Source organism: Cyprinodon variegatus, unplaced genomic scaffold, assembly GCF_000732505.1.
Source record: "Cyprinodon variegatus isolate N-32 unplaced genomic scaffold, C_variegatus-1.0 Scaffold86, whole genome shotgun sequence".
NCBI lineage: Eukaryota > Metazoa > Chordata > Actinopteri > Cyprinodontiformes > Cyprinodontidae > Cyprinodon > Cyprinodon variegatus.
The window spans coordinates 313,476-329,317 of NW_015150539.1; the positions used below are offsets into that span (position 1 = coordinate 313,476).

The following is a 15,842-nucleotide window of genomic DNA, read 5'->3' on the forward strand; positions in this document are numbered from 1 at the left end:
GCAAAAATATTTATTAGTAACAAGGAAACTATTTAAAAACTATTCTTCAGAAAGCAGTATGTTTAAGCTGTGCAGATTAGTAAAAGTTGTAAATTACAAGAGAATGCAGGTCCAAGTCTGTCTTATCATAGGAAGTACATTTCTAGGCAAAAGTGTTTAGAAATTCCAATTGTTGTACATCCAAAAAATTAAGATAGTGGTTGTTTTGTTTTACCTTTGTTGTAGAATTCACAGTCAAAGGCTGCAGAAAAAGAAAGTAAACAGAGAAATTATCAAGGAGAGGACATAATTACAATATGTTCATTTTCTGAAGATCAAACAGGTATAGAAGTTTTTAAAGAAACACACTTCAATTTACCAAATGCTAAAAGACTATCATTCACTTTCTTTAATTTTTTGCCTTTATATATATTCAATACAAATATCAGTGTAAGGGGGCAAAAAATGTCTTAAAATGTGCTGGTTCACTTAACATAAGTGAAAAGCAGCTAAAGTTCAAAGAGTGCCTGCATATCTTTGCATGATAAAAGGTGATAACAAATAGCTCTGGCTGCTTGGAAGGAGAAGATAATGGGATAGTTCAAGACGTCAGAAATTATGTTAATCTTCAGACATCTATCACATAGAAACATAAAAAAATACTGTTGGGAAAGCGTTTCCGTACGGCAGAGAGATGGTGAGCGCCAGTCAACAGGGATGCCCTCATGGCAGCAGCGTTGAGCGTAAGCCGCCACACTGGTGCAGAAACACTCGCAGTCACCCCCGCGGCTGCAGGCGCATGTATCAGCAAGGCAGTTCATGTAGAACCAGGTAACATCCACCTGAACATAAACAGAATGCAAATTTTGCTGAACAAAAGTGTAGTTAAATATTGATTACTTTGTGTTTCCAAATAACAGGACTAGATTTGTAGCATTGATTATCTTTTGAAAACTCCTCCTAAGCAGCTTTCTGTCAAGCTCGACTGCAGTTCAAGGAGACAATAAAACACAAGAGGAACATAGAAGCACTGATCCATAAATACAGTACTTTCTTTAAACAACATTTTTTAAGCTCTGTTGATCTTTATTTTTGTCATCTTCTGAAAGTAGGTAGACAGGAAATGGGACTAGAGAGAGGTAGAAGAGATGCAGCAAAGTAAAACCAGCCCATGACTTGAACCTGTGATGGCCACATCCAGGACCAAAGACTCTGTACATGTGTTGCACACATATGCCCCTGCACTACCACCGCCATGCCCTCCATAAATACTTTCTATGTTAGAAAATGTAACAGTAAACTAGATCCATTTTGTAGGTGTTAAGCAGATAAGCTCTAAGCCAGTTTTCATGTCAAAAGGGATGAAAAAGGGCACATATAGTTATTCACAGTAAAAGGCTCATATTAACCATATGAACTAGTTCTTAGGCTTCTCCTCATAATTGTTTTATAATGCACTCTGATCTTGTTTGGGAATCATTGCAATTAAATTTCTACTGAGGTGTTAAGAGCAACCTGGTTGCTTTATTTAGCATCCCGAAGCTTATCTGCATAGTTCGGTCTGGTGTATCTCATCTTCCTCTCTAGAACATATGCCATAGGTTTATTATGGGTTTAAGGTCAGTCGGGTTTGTTGCAAACACAGTGCCTCTACAGTGTTTGAACAAGTTTTTGGTACTTTTGGTAGAAAAGGAGGGGGCCGAGTTTTGCTGCATAATAAATAAAGCAAAAGAGGGAAGCATCAAGTGCTCTAACATTTATTGACAGAAAGCTGTGCTGACTGTGGACTTCAGAAAACCCAGTAAGCCAACACCCACCAGCAGCAGACGTGGTAATCCAAATAATCCCATACTGGGGAAACTTCATACTTCACTTTAGAGAACATGGATTCTAAGCCTTTCCTATCTACCTTCAGACTCCGAGATTTTACAAAATGTAAGACAACAATTTATTTCATCTGAAGAGAGCTTTAGACCACTAAGAAACATTCAAATCAATTTAAAGGATCATTCTTATGATTGTGTAGGTTGAAAAAATTATTTCCATAAAAACAATCCTTTTTTATAGGTTTTAAGTAATATCCCAACTTTCTAAGAAACTGAATTTAGAGGCTTTAATAAATATAAGCAATAATGATCACATTTAAAATAAACTACCTGAAATATTTTTCTTATTGTTAGGTAAATCTACATATTAGTATAACTACACTAACTTAATTACTAAAATACTATGTTTATACTGGTTAATCTGATCAAATCAGGGCTGTTGTGGTCCCACTCCTCACCACTGGGTGGCAGGTCTGAAAGACCTCACTGAGCAGGATGGAACACTGGCGCTTTGCAAATGGTTCTCTGAGAGGACTGAGGCTGCAGGGGTGTCTGATGTCTGGACTGTTCACACACTAAAGACACAAACACACAGAGAAAGAGGTTATTTAATCTTTGAGTAAAATTCACAATAATAAAATATCAATGTTATTGTCTTGTAAATGTAAACAAAAATGCTCTGGAAATAGTGAGTTTTCATGTCTCCATAAGATGTACCCATTTAAAAAAAGGCGAATTTAAGCATTTAAAAAGCATTGGGGTTGATTGATAAAACTCTAGGTGTCCCATCTTTGAAATATAAATCATGTAGAGGATGCTCCCTTCACCTCTGTTGCTGTCCAGCTGTTTCCGAACTCCTGTGGTGTTGGAGAGTCAATGTTATCAGGCGTCCGCATCTCGTTCACCGTCTTCAGGTCAAAGTTCCCACACAGGCCACTCAGTTTCCCCTAAAAACATCATGTTGTCTTAATTATCTGTTTCCTTACATTTTTATAATGAGCTTAGCTCTCTGCACAGAATGCAGTGGTTTAGCACTTAGAAGTACGCAGCTCTTACTTTCTTTAACTATATCATGTATTACAGTGTCTCACCACCAATGGCAGAAGTGAGCTAATTGATGATCCAATTACAGTACAGTTCAAAGGCCTTTTAATGTTTTTCAAGTTGCACCCTAAAAAATATAATTTGTGTATTTTCAATTTCCATAGAGGTTTCATTAGATCAGTCAGAACACAGGAATCTGAGAAGGAAAGAGATTTTTTTGAGGATTAGCAAGTAAAAACAGTCAAAACTGAGGTCCTACCTGCCAGTGAGGTCCAACCTGGATGTGAACTGTGGTCTTGCGGTCCCATAAGACCGTCACATCTTCTTCTGGGAAGTGAATTATTGTAAAGTATCCAGCCGGCCAAATAAACATCTGCTGCTTCTTGTCAATCACACTTGATGGATTCTTCATGAGATGGAGAATCCTGTTAACTTTCTCATCTTACTATTCAAATATAAAACAATGTAAAAATGGCACTTACTGGCTTCCCAGAATCATCATCAAAAGATATGAAAGATCCTCCCATGTTGATAAGGAGTGTTTTCCTGCAGATCATTCCACTGTCAAAGCAGTCAACGTTCCCAGCCATCACATTCAGCACCACATCAGCGCTGCTCTGTGTATGAGAGGTTACAGCCTTAGTAGCAGCAGAGATCTAAACAACTAAGACATTCATCAAAAATAAGAAATTAAAACACAGGGAGGTTAGATTTCTTTAAGTTTGAAAAGATTCATTTTTTTTTCTATTTTTCTGCAGACCGTCCATTAAGGAAGTTCATGTCTTCGACCATCCATCAAGTCCCTCAGAGTCTGGCATTTCTGGTCTTAGATAATTAAGATGTGACCTGACTGCATTTATTTTCCATGTCACCTTAGTCCAAGTTCTTGTAGGAGCACTTTAAGGATCCATTATAAATTTGGTGTTTAAGGAGGGAAATATCTTAAATATGAAGGACATCACCTCTAAAGATCTGGACTTACCCACCTATGAACCAAAGCCAAAGAAAATCTTCTTCAAATATCTTGGCAGTTTGAATGCCTGGTTAAAACCCATCCTTATTGTCACCATCAGTTATCTCCCTCATCTCTTTAGCGAGAGGTCATCTCTTTCAAAGCTGGCAAGAAAAACATACCACGCCATCTTCCTGCAAAGCTATGATGAAGTGGGCATTCACCTAAATAGACAGGTTGTGGATAGGGATGGGTAAAAAAATCGATTTAATCGATTTTGGACTGATTCCTTTACATTTTTGCAAAATCGACGTGTAGGGAATGGGATCGATTAGTTTTATAGTGAAGCGGAATGCTGACCAAAGTAACACACCCCTCAGCAAGCTGTCCAAACTGAAGTCTGATGTCTGGAACCATTTTGGATTTAAAACAGCTAAATATAATTTGCTGGATATGTGACATAAGGGTGACTTCCCGCTAGATTCATAATGAGTGGCGCCTCACATCTCGTGCTACAGACCACTAAGATTACTTCAAACCAAACAGCTGCAAATATAGCCAATAGGCTGACTGAAGACATTGATAAATTGGGGTCGACTGACCAGCAAACACCCTGTAGTTGTTACAGACAATGTTGCAAATATGGTTTGTGCAGTCAAGATAATGCAGCTCATGCATCTCTGCTGTGTCCCCGCTGTGTCATGTCTGCTTTCTCGTGTGAGGCTTTGTTTTCTCACTTTTCACAAACAAGTTTGTAATTTTAAGACAGTGTTGTTCACATTGCAAGTTTAAACTGTCTGATTTACAAGATTGCACTTTTTGTTTAATATGACAGGAAAAAATAAAATACATGAGCATTTTGAAACACAGCTGAACCACTTTCTTTATTGTAAAAACAGATCGAATCAGTAGAAATTACCGTAATCGACTTAGAACTGTATGAATCAAAATCGAATTGAGGACCTTGGTGAAAATACCCAGCCCTAGTGGTGAAAGTAAAGCATTTCCACAGCAAATAAGCTAATGGATGTGCTCTGGTCAAATGATGCCAGTTTTCTTTATTCATTTTCTATTAGCCTACATGCAAAACACTGTGAAATGGAAAACTAGCAGCATGTCATACACACACAGTTCCCACAGAAAAGCATGCTGGTCCCACAGTTATACTGTGAGGAGGTCTTTGTTGTGCAGAGGAAGTTAACAGGTATAAGGATGAAGCTAAGTACAGAACTATCCTGAAGGTTAACCTGCTTGAAGCAGCTAAACAAGACTACAGTGAGGGTTAAGAACAATAACAATAACAATAATAACTTAATTTGTATTGAGATTTAATTTAAACATGAATTAAAATAGAAATAAATTGCTTTACTGAATGTACCTTAACCAAATAAACTTTGCAGGCACCGACATAGTCAAACAGCAGTCCGTCAAATGTCCTGTAGTGGCGATCACCATAAGACGTGCACATGGATGGACATGGGCGAAACAAACACTGGAACGTTCCATGTTGGCAAACACTACAAAGACAGAAAAAAGGTTTAATGGTTTAACAGCAAATTGTTGCCACTTTGTGCAGAAACTTTTTTATCTATCATTTGTGAGGACCCTGGTTTATTGAAGGCAGAAAAGTGCTTGTAAATTGGCCAAGGCCAGATTGCCACTCATGTGCCATTAAGCTGTCAGCTACATCATCTTTGCTGGCTGTAACTTAAAGGAGAAGGATGGAAGGATAACTGAGATCAGGGGGAGGTTTCTTTCACCACCCATGAACAGTTTGAAACAGATGCAATCAGAGACATGTACAAGGGCCCTCTCTGTTGTCAGCGCCTTTCAAGGCCTTTTTTCTGCTTCGTGATAACAGAGAATTACACATATCAGATGGCAACTTTTGCTACCCTGACAGCCTCAGGACTCTGTAGTTCCAGGCCAAGTCTGCTGTATAAAATGTTGGACATTTGACTTCATTTCTGAGATAATTCTTCAGCAGAGAAACACAAATTTATGATAAACTGGAAAATGACAATCTAGTCGATCTAGAAAAACAATGTAAGCCTCAATAATAATAATTAAACTTTATTGATCTCACATTAGAGAAATTTACCTCAGCATTTAACGCATCCCCTTGGGGAGCAGTGGGCTGCCATCATGGGGCGCCCGCGGAGCAATCAGGGTTTAAGGGTCTTGCACATACTCTGGCTCTTAGAGAGCCAGAGTAGCAGTCTGTGGGAGTGGGTATTGAACTCACAACCTCAGCATTTCAAGCTCTATGCCCTAACCACTAGGCCACCCCTCCCGTTGCCATAATTACACAGATAAAATGGGAATCATATTATTCATAATGACATCATATGTGTGAACCTACCATTGATAGCAAGGGGAGGAAACTCTGTCACCAGGGAAATATTCTTTTCCTTTCCACAGACAGGGGCAAGCATCAGGCTCAAAGCACTCATCCCCATGTTTTAGTAACCTGGATGAGAAAAAAAAACATGTGATCAGGAATTCTTGTTTTAGGATAAATCAAGGAAACATTTCCCTCACAGTGCATTACAAACAAATAACTTCCATATCTTGCGTAAAGTGAGGGGTGGGATTAAATGCTAACCTCGCTTATGTTAAAACATGGTAAAGAGCATGTTCCTGTTCTGTCTGTTCTTCCACCTACATGGAACTGGATCATAGGACCATCAGGTGCCTTTGGATTTCCTTTATCATAATTAGTACCTCCTGCAGCTCAATCAAGGGGAAAGTTTCCCCCAAAGAAAGTGACAAGCGAGGTCTCTTCACTGAAGACTCGAGCCACTCGTGGAATATCTCCAAAACTCTCCATTTCCAATTCTACTGTAAACTTTAAGGCCCACACCTAAGGATGAACCTGCCCTCTCTACAGAGGATGCTTATTCCCATTGTTAGTGTTTAATATCCCATTCTTTTCATTATTGCAGCTCAAAATCAGCCTATAAATCTCCCAGTTCCTCTACCCTCATTCTTGACCAGACCATGGGATACTTAAACTCCAGCAAGTGCCATTGCCTCATTTCCAACCTGCAGTTTTCCAATTCAGGACTTGCCTCAGTCCTTTCTAGAGATAGGAATTCAAAGACATAAAGAGAGATGGAAATACAATCTGAGACCTTCTGAAGAAGTGTGTCTGAGGAAATTCTATACATAATTAAATTCAAATAATTACACTGGCAAACTAAAAACTAGGTCAGGCAAGCTTATTTATATAGCACATTTAGTTGGCATGAAAATTCAAAGTGCTGTTCACGAAAAAAAAACAAAGAAAAAGAAAAGTATATGCATGTATCTAGAGACAAAAGTGACACACAAATACAGTAGGATAATATAAATGATATATGATAGAAAACACATTTTTGAAGAGATTACTATACCCAAATTTCGAGCTATAAGCTAACTTCTGAATTTTTCTTTTTTGGTCCAAAAATTATTATTTACAGTAGGTTTTCTCTTGATTCAGCTGACAATAATTTTGGCGCATCAATACATTGATTTTTATCAAGCGCCTTCATAGGTACATAGTCACCTGATGACATCTTAATGTTCAGCTATGTGTACTCTGCATATCTATGGTAAGTTTTGTTGTTATTTATTCATGGTCACTTTTGTTGTTTATTATTGTCTGAGTCAGGGGGGCTAAGATGGAGAACACTAAAAATCTGGTGATTTCTGTGGTCTCTTATTTAAACCTACTGTCCCTTTTGACAAGGAAAAAGAAAGCTTCTTTACTTCAACTAGAATTTAAACTTGTCCAGTGCTGTACCAGAAATGCAACCCAGTTTTTAAACCACACCAAGAAAATGGAGTGATAAACGGGATTGAATGTTCTTCCACAGTCTGTATTTATATGGATGTCAATGAACACCTTGACAAGGGCAGTTTTAAATCAGTAAAAAAGTTACCTAGAGTGTGTGGTGTTTATAGACCAAAGGGAACTATGGTGGCTGGTTTTGGATAATCAGGTCTCATCTTAGTTCTATGCAGATGATCTAGTTGTGTTGGCATTTTTGTGACATTTTCAGTTGTGTGCTGGATTGGTATAGTGGGTTAAGATTCAGGTGAATAGGGAGAGTCTTTCTCTTAAACAGAGAAGTTTAAATGTCTTGTCTCACTCTCAAAGATGATAGGGTAGAGTGCAAGATGGAAAGGGGTGATCAGGGCTTCGTCTGAGAACATATTAATGGGTACCAAACCGTTAAAAAAAGTTTGATTTTTTTTCCTCACCTGTGTTAATAGCATAGTGATTTGACTATAATAACTAGATTCTAAAAACAGGTGGGTGAAATGAGGACTTTGTATCAGTGCTCTAAAATGTTTATGACACGATGAACTCCATTAACCAACATAAGACTGGTGTGAGTTGATTTGCATCAAAAGAAAGATGAGGTGGTTCAGAGTATTAATCAGGATGACTCTCTTAGGTACATTCTACTTGGGGGAAATCATAAAGCAGATAGAGAGAATTGAGGCTGCTTTTGATCCTCCAAGTTTGCTGGAACATGTCACTAAAGAGAGGGGTCCATGTCTTTCCTTCTTGAAAAGGTTACCCCAGTGACCTTACATATATTAAGTAAGTGGAAGGCAATAAATGAGTATATAAATTCTATTTTTGATTTATTGGTCTATGATCTCCAAATCTGAAAAATAAAAAGCAGACAAAAACAAAACAAAAACAAATATAAAAAAAATAAATGAACCCAATGATTTAATCCTAAAGAAAAGTTAGTTATTTCTTTCCAGGATAGAAATGGGCAAAGAGAGCAAATTTTAAAGATGGGCAACTGTGAATTAAAGGAATTTACACTCCTGTACATGAAAAAAAAACAGAAAATTGGGATTCACAGAAATAGAAAAAGAAAAAGTCTGGATACCTGCATTTGCTTTACTACTCTCTGAACTACCAAACAGATAAGAATCTTGTTATATGCAGAGCTGAGCTACATCTACTGGCAGGGCAGCGGACAGTGAAGTCACATAGTGAATGGTGCCGCCATAAACCTCAGGTTCATCTGAGTAGAGTTACACGACAGATAAAACGCTGTTAACAGCTTCCTTTATCTGCACGCCAAGTGTCTGTATCGATTACTCTGATCAAAGATCCTGCAATCACTTATCCTTCTGACCTACAAACTTGTTGCAAATAACTGACAATGTGCATTGTTCTGTGATAGTTTCAAAGACAATGAGGATGATGGTACTGTTCAACTGAAAGAAAAGGAGCAAGCAAATTCCCAAAACAGTTCAGCTGAGTTATTCTGCTGCACGCCTGAACTCCAAAAGTTCAACACTAGGCTCAAAAACCTCACCCCTAATTCAGCTATCTGCGTTAATACAATATATGTATTGTTTTCTATTTTTTCTTTAACTTCATTATAAATAAGTGTCCATAAACTTGTATGTGCATCTTTATTCAGCACCCCCTGGAATAAATACCTAAATAAGTAATGCTAAGTCAGATTCATTGACGAACATCTGTAATCATCACTCATAAACCCTTGCCACACATTTTCAATTGGATTTAGATCTAGATTATCATTGTAATATTGTAGCACATTAAAATACTTTGATCTGAACAAATTAATTAATTCTGGCTTTATGTTAAAACATTTCAACGTATTCCTTTAGCCCACCATAAAGGACATTTTTGTGTGTAAAAGCAGTGGCAAAGTTTTCCAGAGAATCTTAATCTAATCATTGATGTTCATGTCTGTTTTATTATCTTTTTATTTCTGCAAATTTTCCAACAGTTGCCTTGGCTTAAAAAAAATCTAGATCCACCTTTAAAGGGTTGGGAAGTTGCATCTATTAGTTATTTTATTTTACAGATTTTTTTTTTTCCAGAAGACATTATTATCTGCTTGTAAACATATGTTTTGCATTTCCCACCTTTTGATTTCCTCAGTTTTAGGGAAACCCTGGACAGTCTGCTGTCATAGTCAGGTAGCCTGCATGCTACAAATCTTTAAAAATTTTCAGAAATAATAAATAAATCAAAAACTCTGCAATTTAAAAAGGTGGAAGAAACCGTTAAAGATGATCATGGAGTCTGGAGAATTACTGATCCAGTATGGTTAAAAATATCTGTAAAAAATCCAGTTGTTTGGACACAAAATGTGAAGCCTCTGGAGGGGCTGTTAAACCTTTGCAGAGCATCATGTGTACATATAAACTGTAATCTGAAACCATATTCCAGGAAAGTGCAGGCTTCAGTTTTGGACCTAAAAGTTCAGGTTTATATGAACTCAGCTGACACAGAACGGAGTAATGAATGGTCGACATTTTGATCATAAACAAAGTGCTCCTTGTGAAAGAAAAAATACAATGGAGTCCTCAGTCAACACCACAGCTAATTATTTCCCATTAGAGGTTTAAAAGTTCTGCTGCAGATAAATACCAAAAAGTTCAGTGTTTTTTTTGTTTGTTTGTTTTTTTTCGTTTTTTTTTTTTTGTGTGTGTGTTTTGTTTTTTAAATACTTTAGTCTGAAAAGAGATACACTGAACAGCTTTTCTGTGTGAATTTTCTATGCTCTCCCCAGTGGCTTTCTTTGGTTGCATTTTCATGTCTCTCACATAAGCTGATGAAGCCAGGCTCAGCACAGATCAGTTTTTGTTTTCTTATTTTATAATAAATAATTAGAGCTTCTAGGCAAACTGGTTACAGGTCAATTATAGTGTTTATTTGTTAGGATGCTCCATTAATTACCCAGCAGGTTTGCAACTAGTCCTCTTGGGGTCCATCACCAGAATGAAAACATAAAAGGGTTAAAGAAAAAAATAGTAATTAAGAAAAAGTGATTTGAAAAAAAGTTTTCAGAATGACTTTAAAACATCTGAAATAATGGGTCCTTTTTCTAAACTGAAGCCACTGACCAGCAGCTCTATAATGTATAACACTGTCCTCTGCATCGCACAGGCTTTCGCTGTTGGAACTATTTTGTGATCAGTTGCTTGTTGCCTTGTAGATTAACTGTGCCTTTCATAAACATAGATAATGTTACAATACAAAGACTTATGCTCCATCTTTTTACAAATATAATTACAAAAAGATGAGATGATTTATCAATTATATTTTCTTAACAGATAGCCAAGAGAGAGTTTGATGCATACAGTAAATGCAGGTCCATGGTGGACATCGAAAGGGACAGTCGCACAGCTTTGTTCAGCAACATTTGAAGCTATTTTTCTTTGGAACACAAGTCCATATGGCTGAACAATAACCAAGGGGAGATAATACTAATGATATTATAACTTGTTTTATTGAAAAGCTCTCATAAACTAGACAGTGCGCCTTTTCTAAGAGATAGCCCTACCCATTTTGCTTACTAACTTCTCAATATGACAAGACCAGTTCAATTGTTAAACCTAAAAGCTCAACCTTCTGCAACTGTTACAGAGGTTTGCTTTTCAAATTTAGTGAACATTACTTAATGAATAATTTAAACCAAGACTTAAACTTTTTGTGTGACTGATATTTAAAATAAGCCTATTATTGTCTACCCATCTAAAAACCCCGTCTATTTCTTTTTGCTAAAATTATCAAACTCTGAAAGACAAGAGGAAGATCATTTGTAAAAATAGAAAAAAGCAGAGGACCAAGGAAACTGCCTCATCGAACCATAATCTAGTCCCCTGATGGTAGAAAATTTGCAATCAAAATACACAGACTGATATCTGTTAGTGAAATAGCTCTTCTTCCTTCTACTGCACATTCTGTAAACTAGTGGTGGGCGGTCTGTGCCTTCAAAGCCTTCCCTGCTGGACTAAAATCTATCAGAAACACTAACCTACATTCTTAATCTAAACTTGAATTTTGTTCTACACAGCTGTTATAATGTATTCCAAACAATCAATTCTCTTTATTTCACAGCCTTACATTTATGTGGTTGCTATATTTTTCCAATCACATTTGGGAGTCAGTGTGCTGCTATGTCTATTTAATATCTTCAGACTCTGCAGTGCTGACTGTTGTTACCTTAGCAATATTAGTGAGGGACATTTTCCTCAACCAATTATATTTCAGATTTGCCCCACAGGGCCAAGTAACAGGACCGTCTCAGCCAAGACAACATATGCATTCCCCCAGTTCCAGTTATTAAAGATTCAGTGTGGATCTAGGAACCTTTGGCAAGCTCTTGTTTCTGATACAACAGGTACCTAATGGTGTATCTTATCATAATTAAGAGTAATTAATTAGAAACCCTTTAATGCATAAAAAATAATTAACGCAATTAATTACAATTATACTAACAGACCAGAATTGAAGACTGTTTTAATTCATTAAATCAATGTACGATTACAATAATTTATCTTTAGATTTTATTAAACTTAACAGTAGGCTATTGGAAAACTGCACCTGATAAACTGTTCCATTGCAGTTTGTATCTTGCAATATAATTTCTTTAATCAGTTCAATTGAGTTATTACTATTACTAGCAACATAGAGTTTGTCAAATATATCTTTTAGTATTTGATTTACTTTGTCAGTAAAAAAGGCATTGAAATTGTTGGTTATTTTCAAAGGCTTAGCTAGAAAAAACCATCAATTTCAATAATGGCTGAGACATCGTTATAAGATCAACCCAGTATGTTATCATTAAACACTGTGCAATGCTCTGTTTGGACTGACAGATCAAACATTTTTTAGTAGCAATCTTATTAGTTTCCTAGCACCACCCCAGCTTTTGAAAATATTTTATTGATTTTTCTCATGGTTGAGGTTAGGCCAAAATTCAAGCTTCGTGTTGTTCTACTTCATCCATTACAAAACCTGCTTTTATGGCCTGTAAATGGCCTGTACTTATGTATCACTTTTTCAGGAGACCTGACCAAAGCACTTTAAACTACATTCAGTCATTTACCCATTCACAACAACACTGAAAGCCAAAGCCAGGGCTTGGACCAGCAACCCTGCGGTTGAAAGGCAAACTCCTTCATCCAAGGCCACTGTCACCTTGTGTCAAACTATTTATGTAGGTTATTAAATAAAATCCACTTCAAGCCTCTTTTAAAACTTTACAGGAGCTCCTGCTTTCTTAGTTGCTGACATTCATCTCAGAGTGACAGGTTGGATATTGTACCTGAACTTGGCAGAGTGATGCAATATCTGAGCTTATTGTAGTTCAGTATAAACAATCATGAATATTTCAGATCTTTATACATTGTTCCATAAGACATCCCAAGTTGTATAAATCTGTAGGTTCCCCAAAATTAAAACCTATTAGTTTTACAATAAGTCACTAACTAGGTGTTAATTGGCATTTGCCTTGTCACGTTAAAGAATCTTGAGCTCCAAATATTGTAGATTTACCAAAGGGCATTTGTACATTTAACAAGTTATGCAAGCAGTTTTGAATAAATTTGCATAATAAATGTAACTGAAAGGCACGATTCTTGCTTTTGATAATTCCAGTCGTGTGTCATGTGATCATATTGCACAAGATAAAAAAATAATAGGTCAATGATGCTCATGATGTGTAGATTAAAACTTCTGCTAAATAAAAGTACAAAACCAAACTTTAAGTAGAGTTATAAATCTTAAAATTATCTTTGATCGGCTTTGCTTGCACAATTCAACACATGGCCATACTGGTCAGACTGATGATTCAGGTTGAGTTGACCTCCCAAACTTTAAAGAGTGCCTTCATTAGACCTACATCATCACTGTCCATCAATGAGATGCCTTTGTGTCCATATTTTCCCACTAAACCTGTTCCCTCTCAGGTTTCAGGGAGTTATTAACTGTTCTTATCAAGCACTCAACATCAGATCCAGAGTTTGATGTCATCATTAAGGTCATCCTGCTTTTCTGGCGAACAGAAACAAGTGAGTCACTCCAGTGGGGTTTCAGGTTCTGGATGACTTATGAAGCATCCCTGATGTTTTTACAGTGGTTTATTGTTTTTCCATGATTATCAGAAAATAGGTATCAAATGTCTGCTTTAAGTTCATGAAACACTAAATGCTCTACAGCCGAAGTACATTTCAGAGTTGCTTGTAGAGAGTGACCAAAGAAGAAGCACCAGGTGTTCAGATACATGCTAACACAGTGTTCTCCGGACCAGAACTAAACAAGATAGAACGAGGCAGAATTTGATCTTTAAGATCTTAAACTCTGGTAAAAAAAAAAAATTACTGAAAACGTGACATGTGCACAAATTTTAGATGCATTTTAATCAGTACTGAAAACCATTATGCTTAATGCCTTTGATTAAACAATCAGATTTATGATTTTATAAAATCCTTTATATAATGTTTTTATCCTAATGCTTTGATGTTGTCTTGCTGTTTGATATCCTACTGTATAAAGCATTTTGAATTGGCTTGTGTATGATTGAAACTTTATAAATATACCTGGAGTTATTGCATTTTTATATGATGTAGTGTTTAATGACAATCTTGCATTTTATTTTATTTAAGTTTGAATACAGAAATTTAAAGCCAGAACTTTATTCATTGTTTAGCTTTTGTGTTCATATTTTATGCAGCAATGGTCAAATGTCATTAAGCTTGATCCAAAATCAAGATGCCAAACCATCAAGATCTTCCTCCATTTCTGTCACAGATTTTTTTAAATGCTGCTGACCTTTAATTAATCATTAAAAGAAACCTATCTTGCGTGACATGTAACAAGGGATGAAGGGCCTAAATAAACAGTGAAACTATGCATTAAAAATTATTCTCCAGATTTTCACCTCACAGAGATCCTCTAAACAATTCTCTACTTTTTTATTTTGAAAATAGAGATAGAGAATCCTAGGCCTGGTTTGCAATCTGATACAACAAAATTGAAAATAAGAATAAATTGGTATTTCATCAGCTTCCATACACAAACACAATGAGCCACTACTCACCCAGGGGGGCAGGTACATCCAGAGACACAGGGCTCGTGTGCAGAGCAGGTGATGTTGAGCAGGAATGATTCACAGGTGCGCTCACAGGCTAAGCCCCTTCCTGGCATGAGGTTGTTCTGCTCATCTGTGCAGTTCAGATAGAGTTGACCCGGTGGGCACAGCCTGTCTGCAGGGAGTTAGGTGGAAAATAAAGAAAATGTGATCAAACAAATCCAAACACTTAAGTTAGGCACAAGAAAGCTTAATCTGGATAAGAATCATCTTACCAGATTCTGTAGTTTGGGACACCAGTTTACCATTAAGACAAAGCCTGTGGGGGATCATTAAGTTATATGATCAGCAAATATTATCATCATACATGTTGAGCTTTATTTCCTGCACACTATAATATTAGGCATTTCAAAAAATGAAACCCAGCACAATGCATTTGCCAGTTACAAAATACAAATGTGCTCAAATGCAATTATTTCCCCTATAGCATAGCATACATTTATGGTATTTATGGATTTAAATGACAACTTAATGCACAATTGTGATTGTCTTTTCAGATACTTAAGGAATCTAAAACTTCACAAAGATCTTCATCCATCAGGCTGCCAAGTCCTTTTAATAAAAATATCAGCAGTATAGAAAAACACATTAAAATCAGGGGCACATTGAGAGAAAGAAATTTTAAAGATCTTACTGAACACCTGCTGATGTCAAAATCACGTCTCCTGGCTCGTAGTCTACTCCAAGGACACTGCAGGGACACTCGCTCCTGATTAAAAAGTATTACAACAACACAACCTGTTGCTGAACTCAGATCATTGATATGAACAACTGCATTAAAAATTCATGTGTATATACATAAATATACAATAAAAACAACCTAATCTAAGTTCAGTTTAATTTAGTCAAGTTTCATTTGTTTTGTCATTTTATTCTGACTGTCCAAGAAAAACCTCAAGTTGAGAACAAAACATAAGCACTTATGCTTTGGCTAAACTGTCCTTACTGTTTGGTACAATTCTGAATAACCCTAGAGTTTGCATTGTCCCAGGCAAGATGCAGCGGATTCTGGATAAGTGGACCTTTCAGGCCATGAAAACAACAGAACCCTGGAGCTGAAGAGGAGAGCTTTGTCTGCTGTCTGGTAATCCTTTGATTTAAGGGAATGTTACTTTGTGC

General features: G+C 36.7%; 1 protein-coding gene across 1 annotated transcript in view; it reads right to left on the minus strand.

Moving 5' to 3' along the window:
• LOC107083856 (otogelin-like) overlaps window positions 1-15,842 on the minus strand; it is a 77,180-nt gene that overhangs the window by 27,833 nt on the left and 33,505 nt on the right. Inside the window, exons 21-31 of the mRNA XM_015373359.1 lie at window positions 15,358-15,432; window positions 14,939-14,982; window positions 14,673-14,838; window positions 6,164-6,271; window positions 5,180-5,318; window positions 3,332-3,466; window positions 3,109-3,255; window positions 2,633-2,752; window positions 2,264-2,380; window positions 665-821; window positions 215-241 (exon numbers count right to left, since the gene is read on the minus strand). Coding sequence (XP_015228845.1) covers window positions 215-241; window positions 665-821; window positions 2,264-2,380; window positions 2,633-2,752; window positions 3,109-3,255; window positions 3,332-3,466; window positions 5,180-5,318; window positions 6,164-6,271; window positions 14,673-14,838; window positions 14,939-14,982; window positions 15,358-15,432 — 1,235 coding nt within the window. The remainder of the gene's footprint in view (window positions 1-214; window positions 242-664; window positions 822-2,263; window positions 2,381-2,632; window positions 2,753-3,108; window positions 3,256-3,331; window positions 3,467-5,179; window positions 5,319-6,163; window positions 6,272-14,672; window positions 14,839-14,938; window positions 14,983-15,357; window positions 15,433-15,842) is intronic.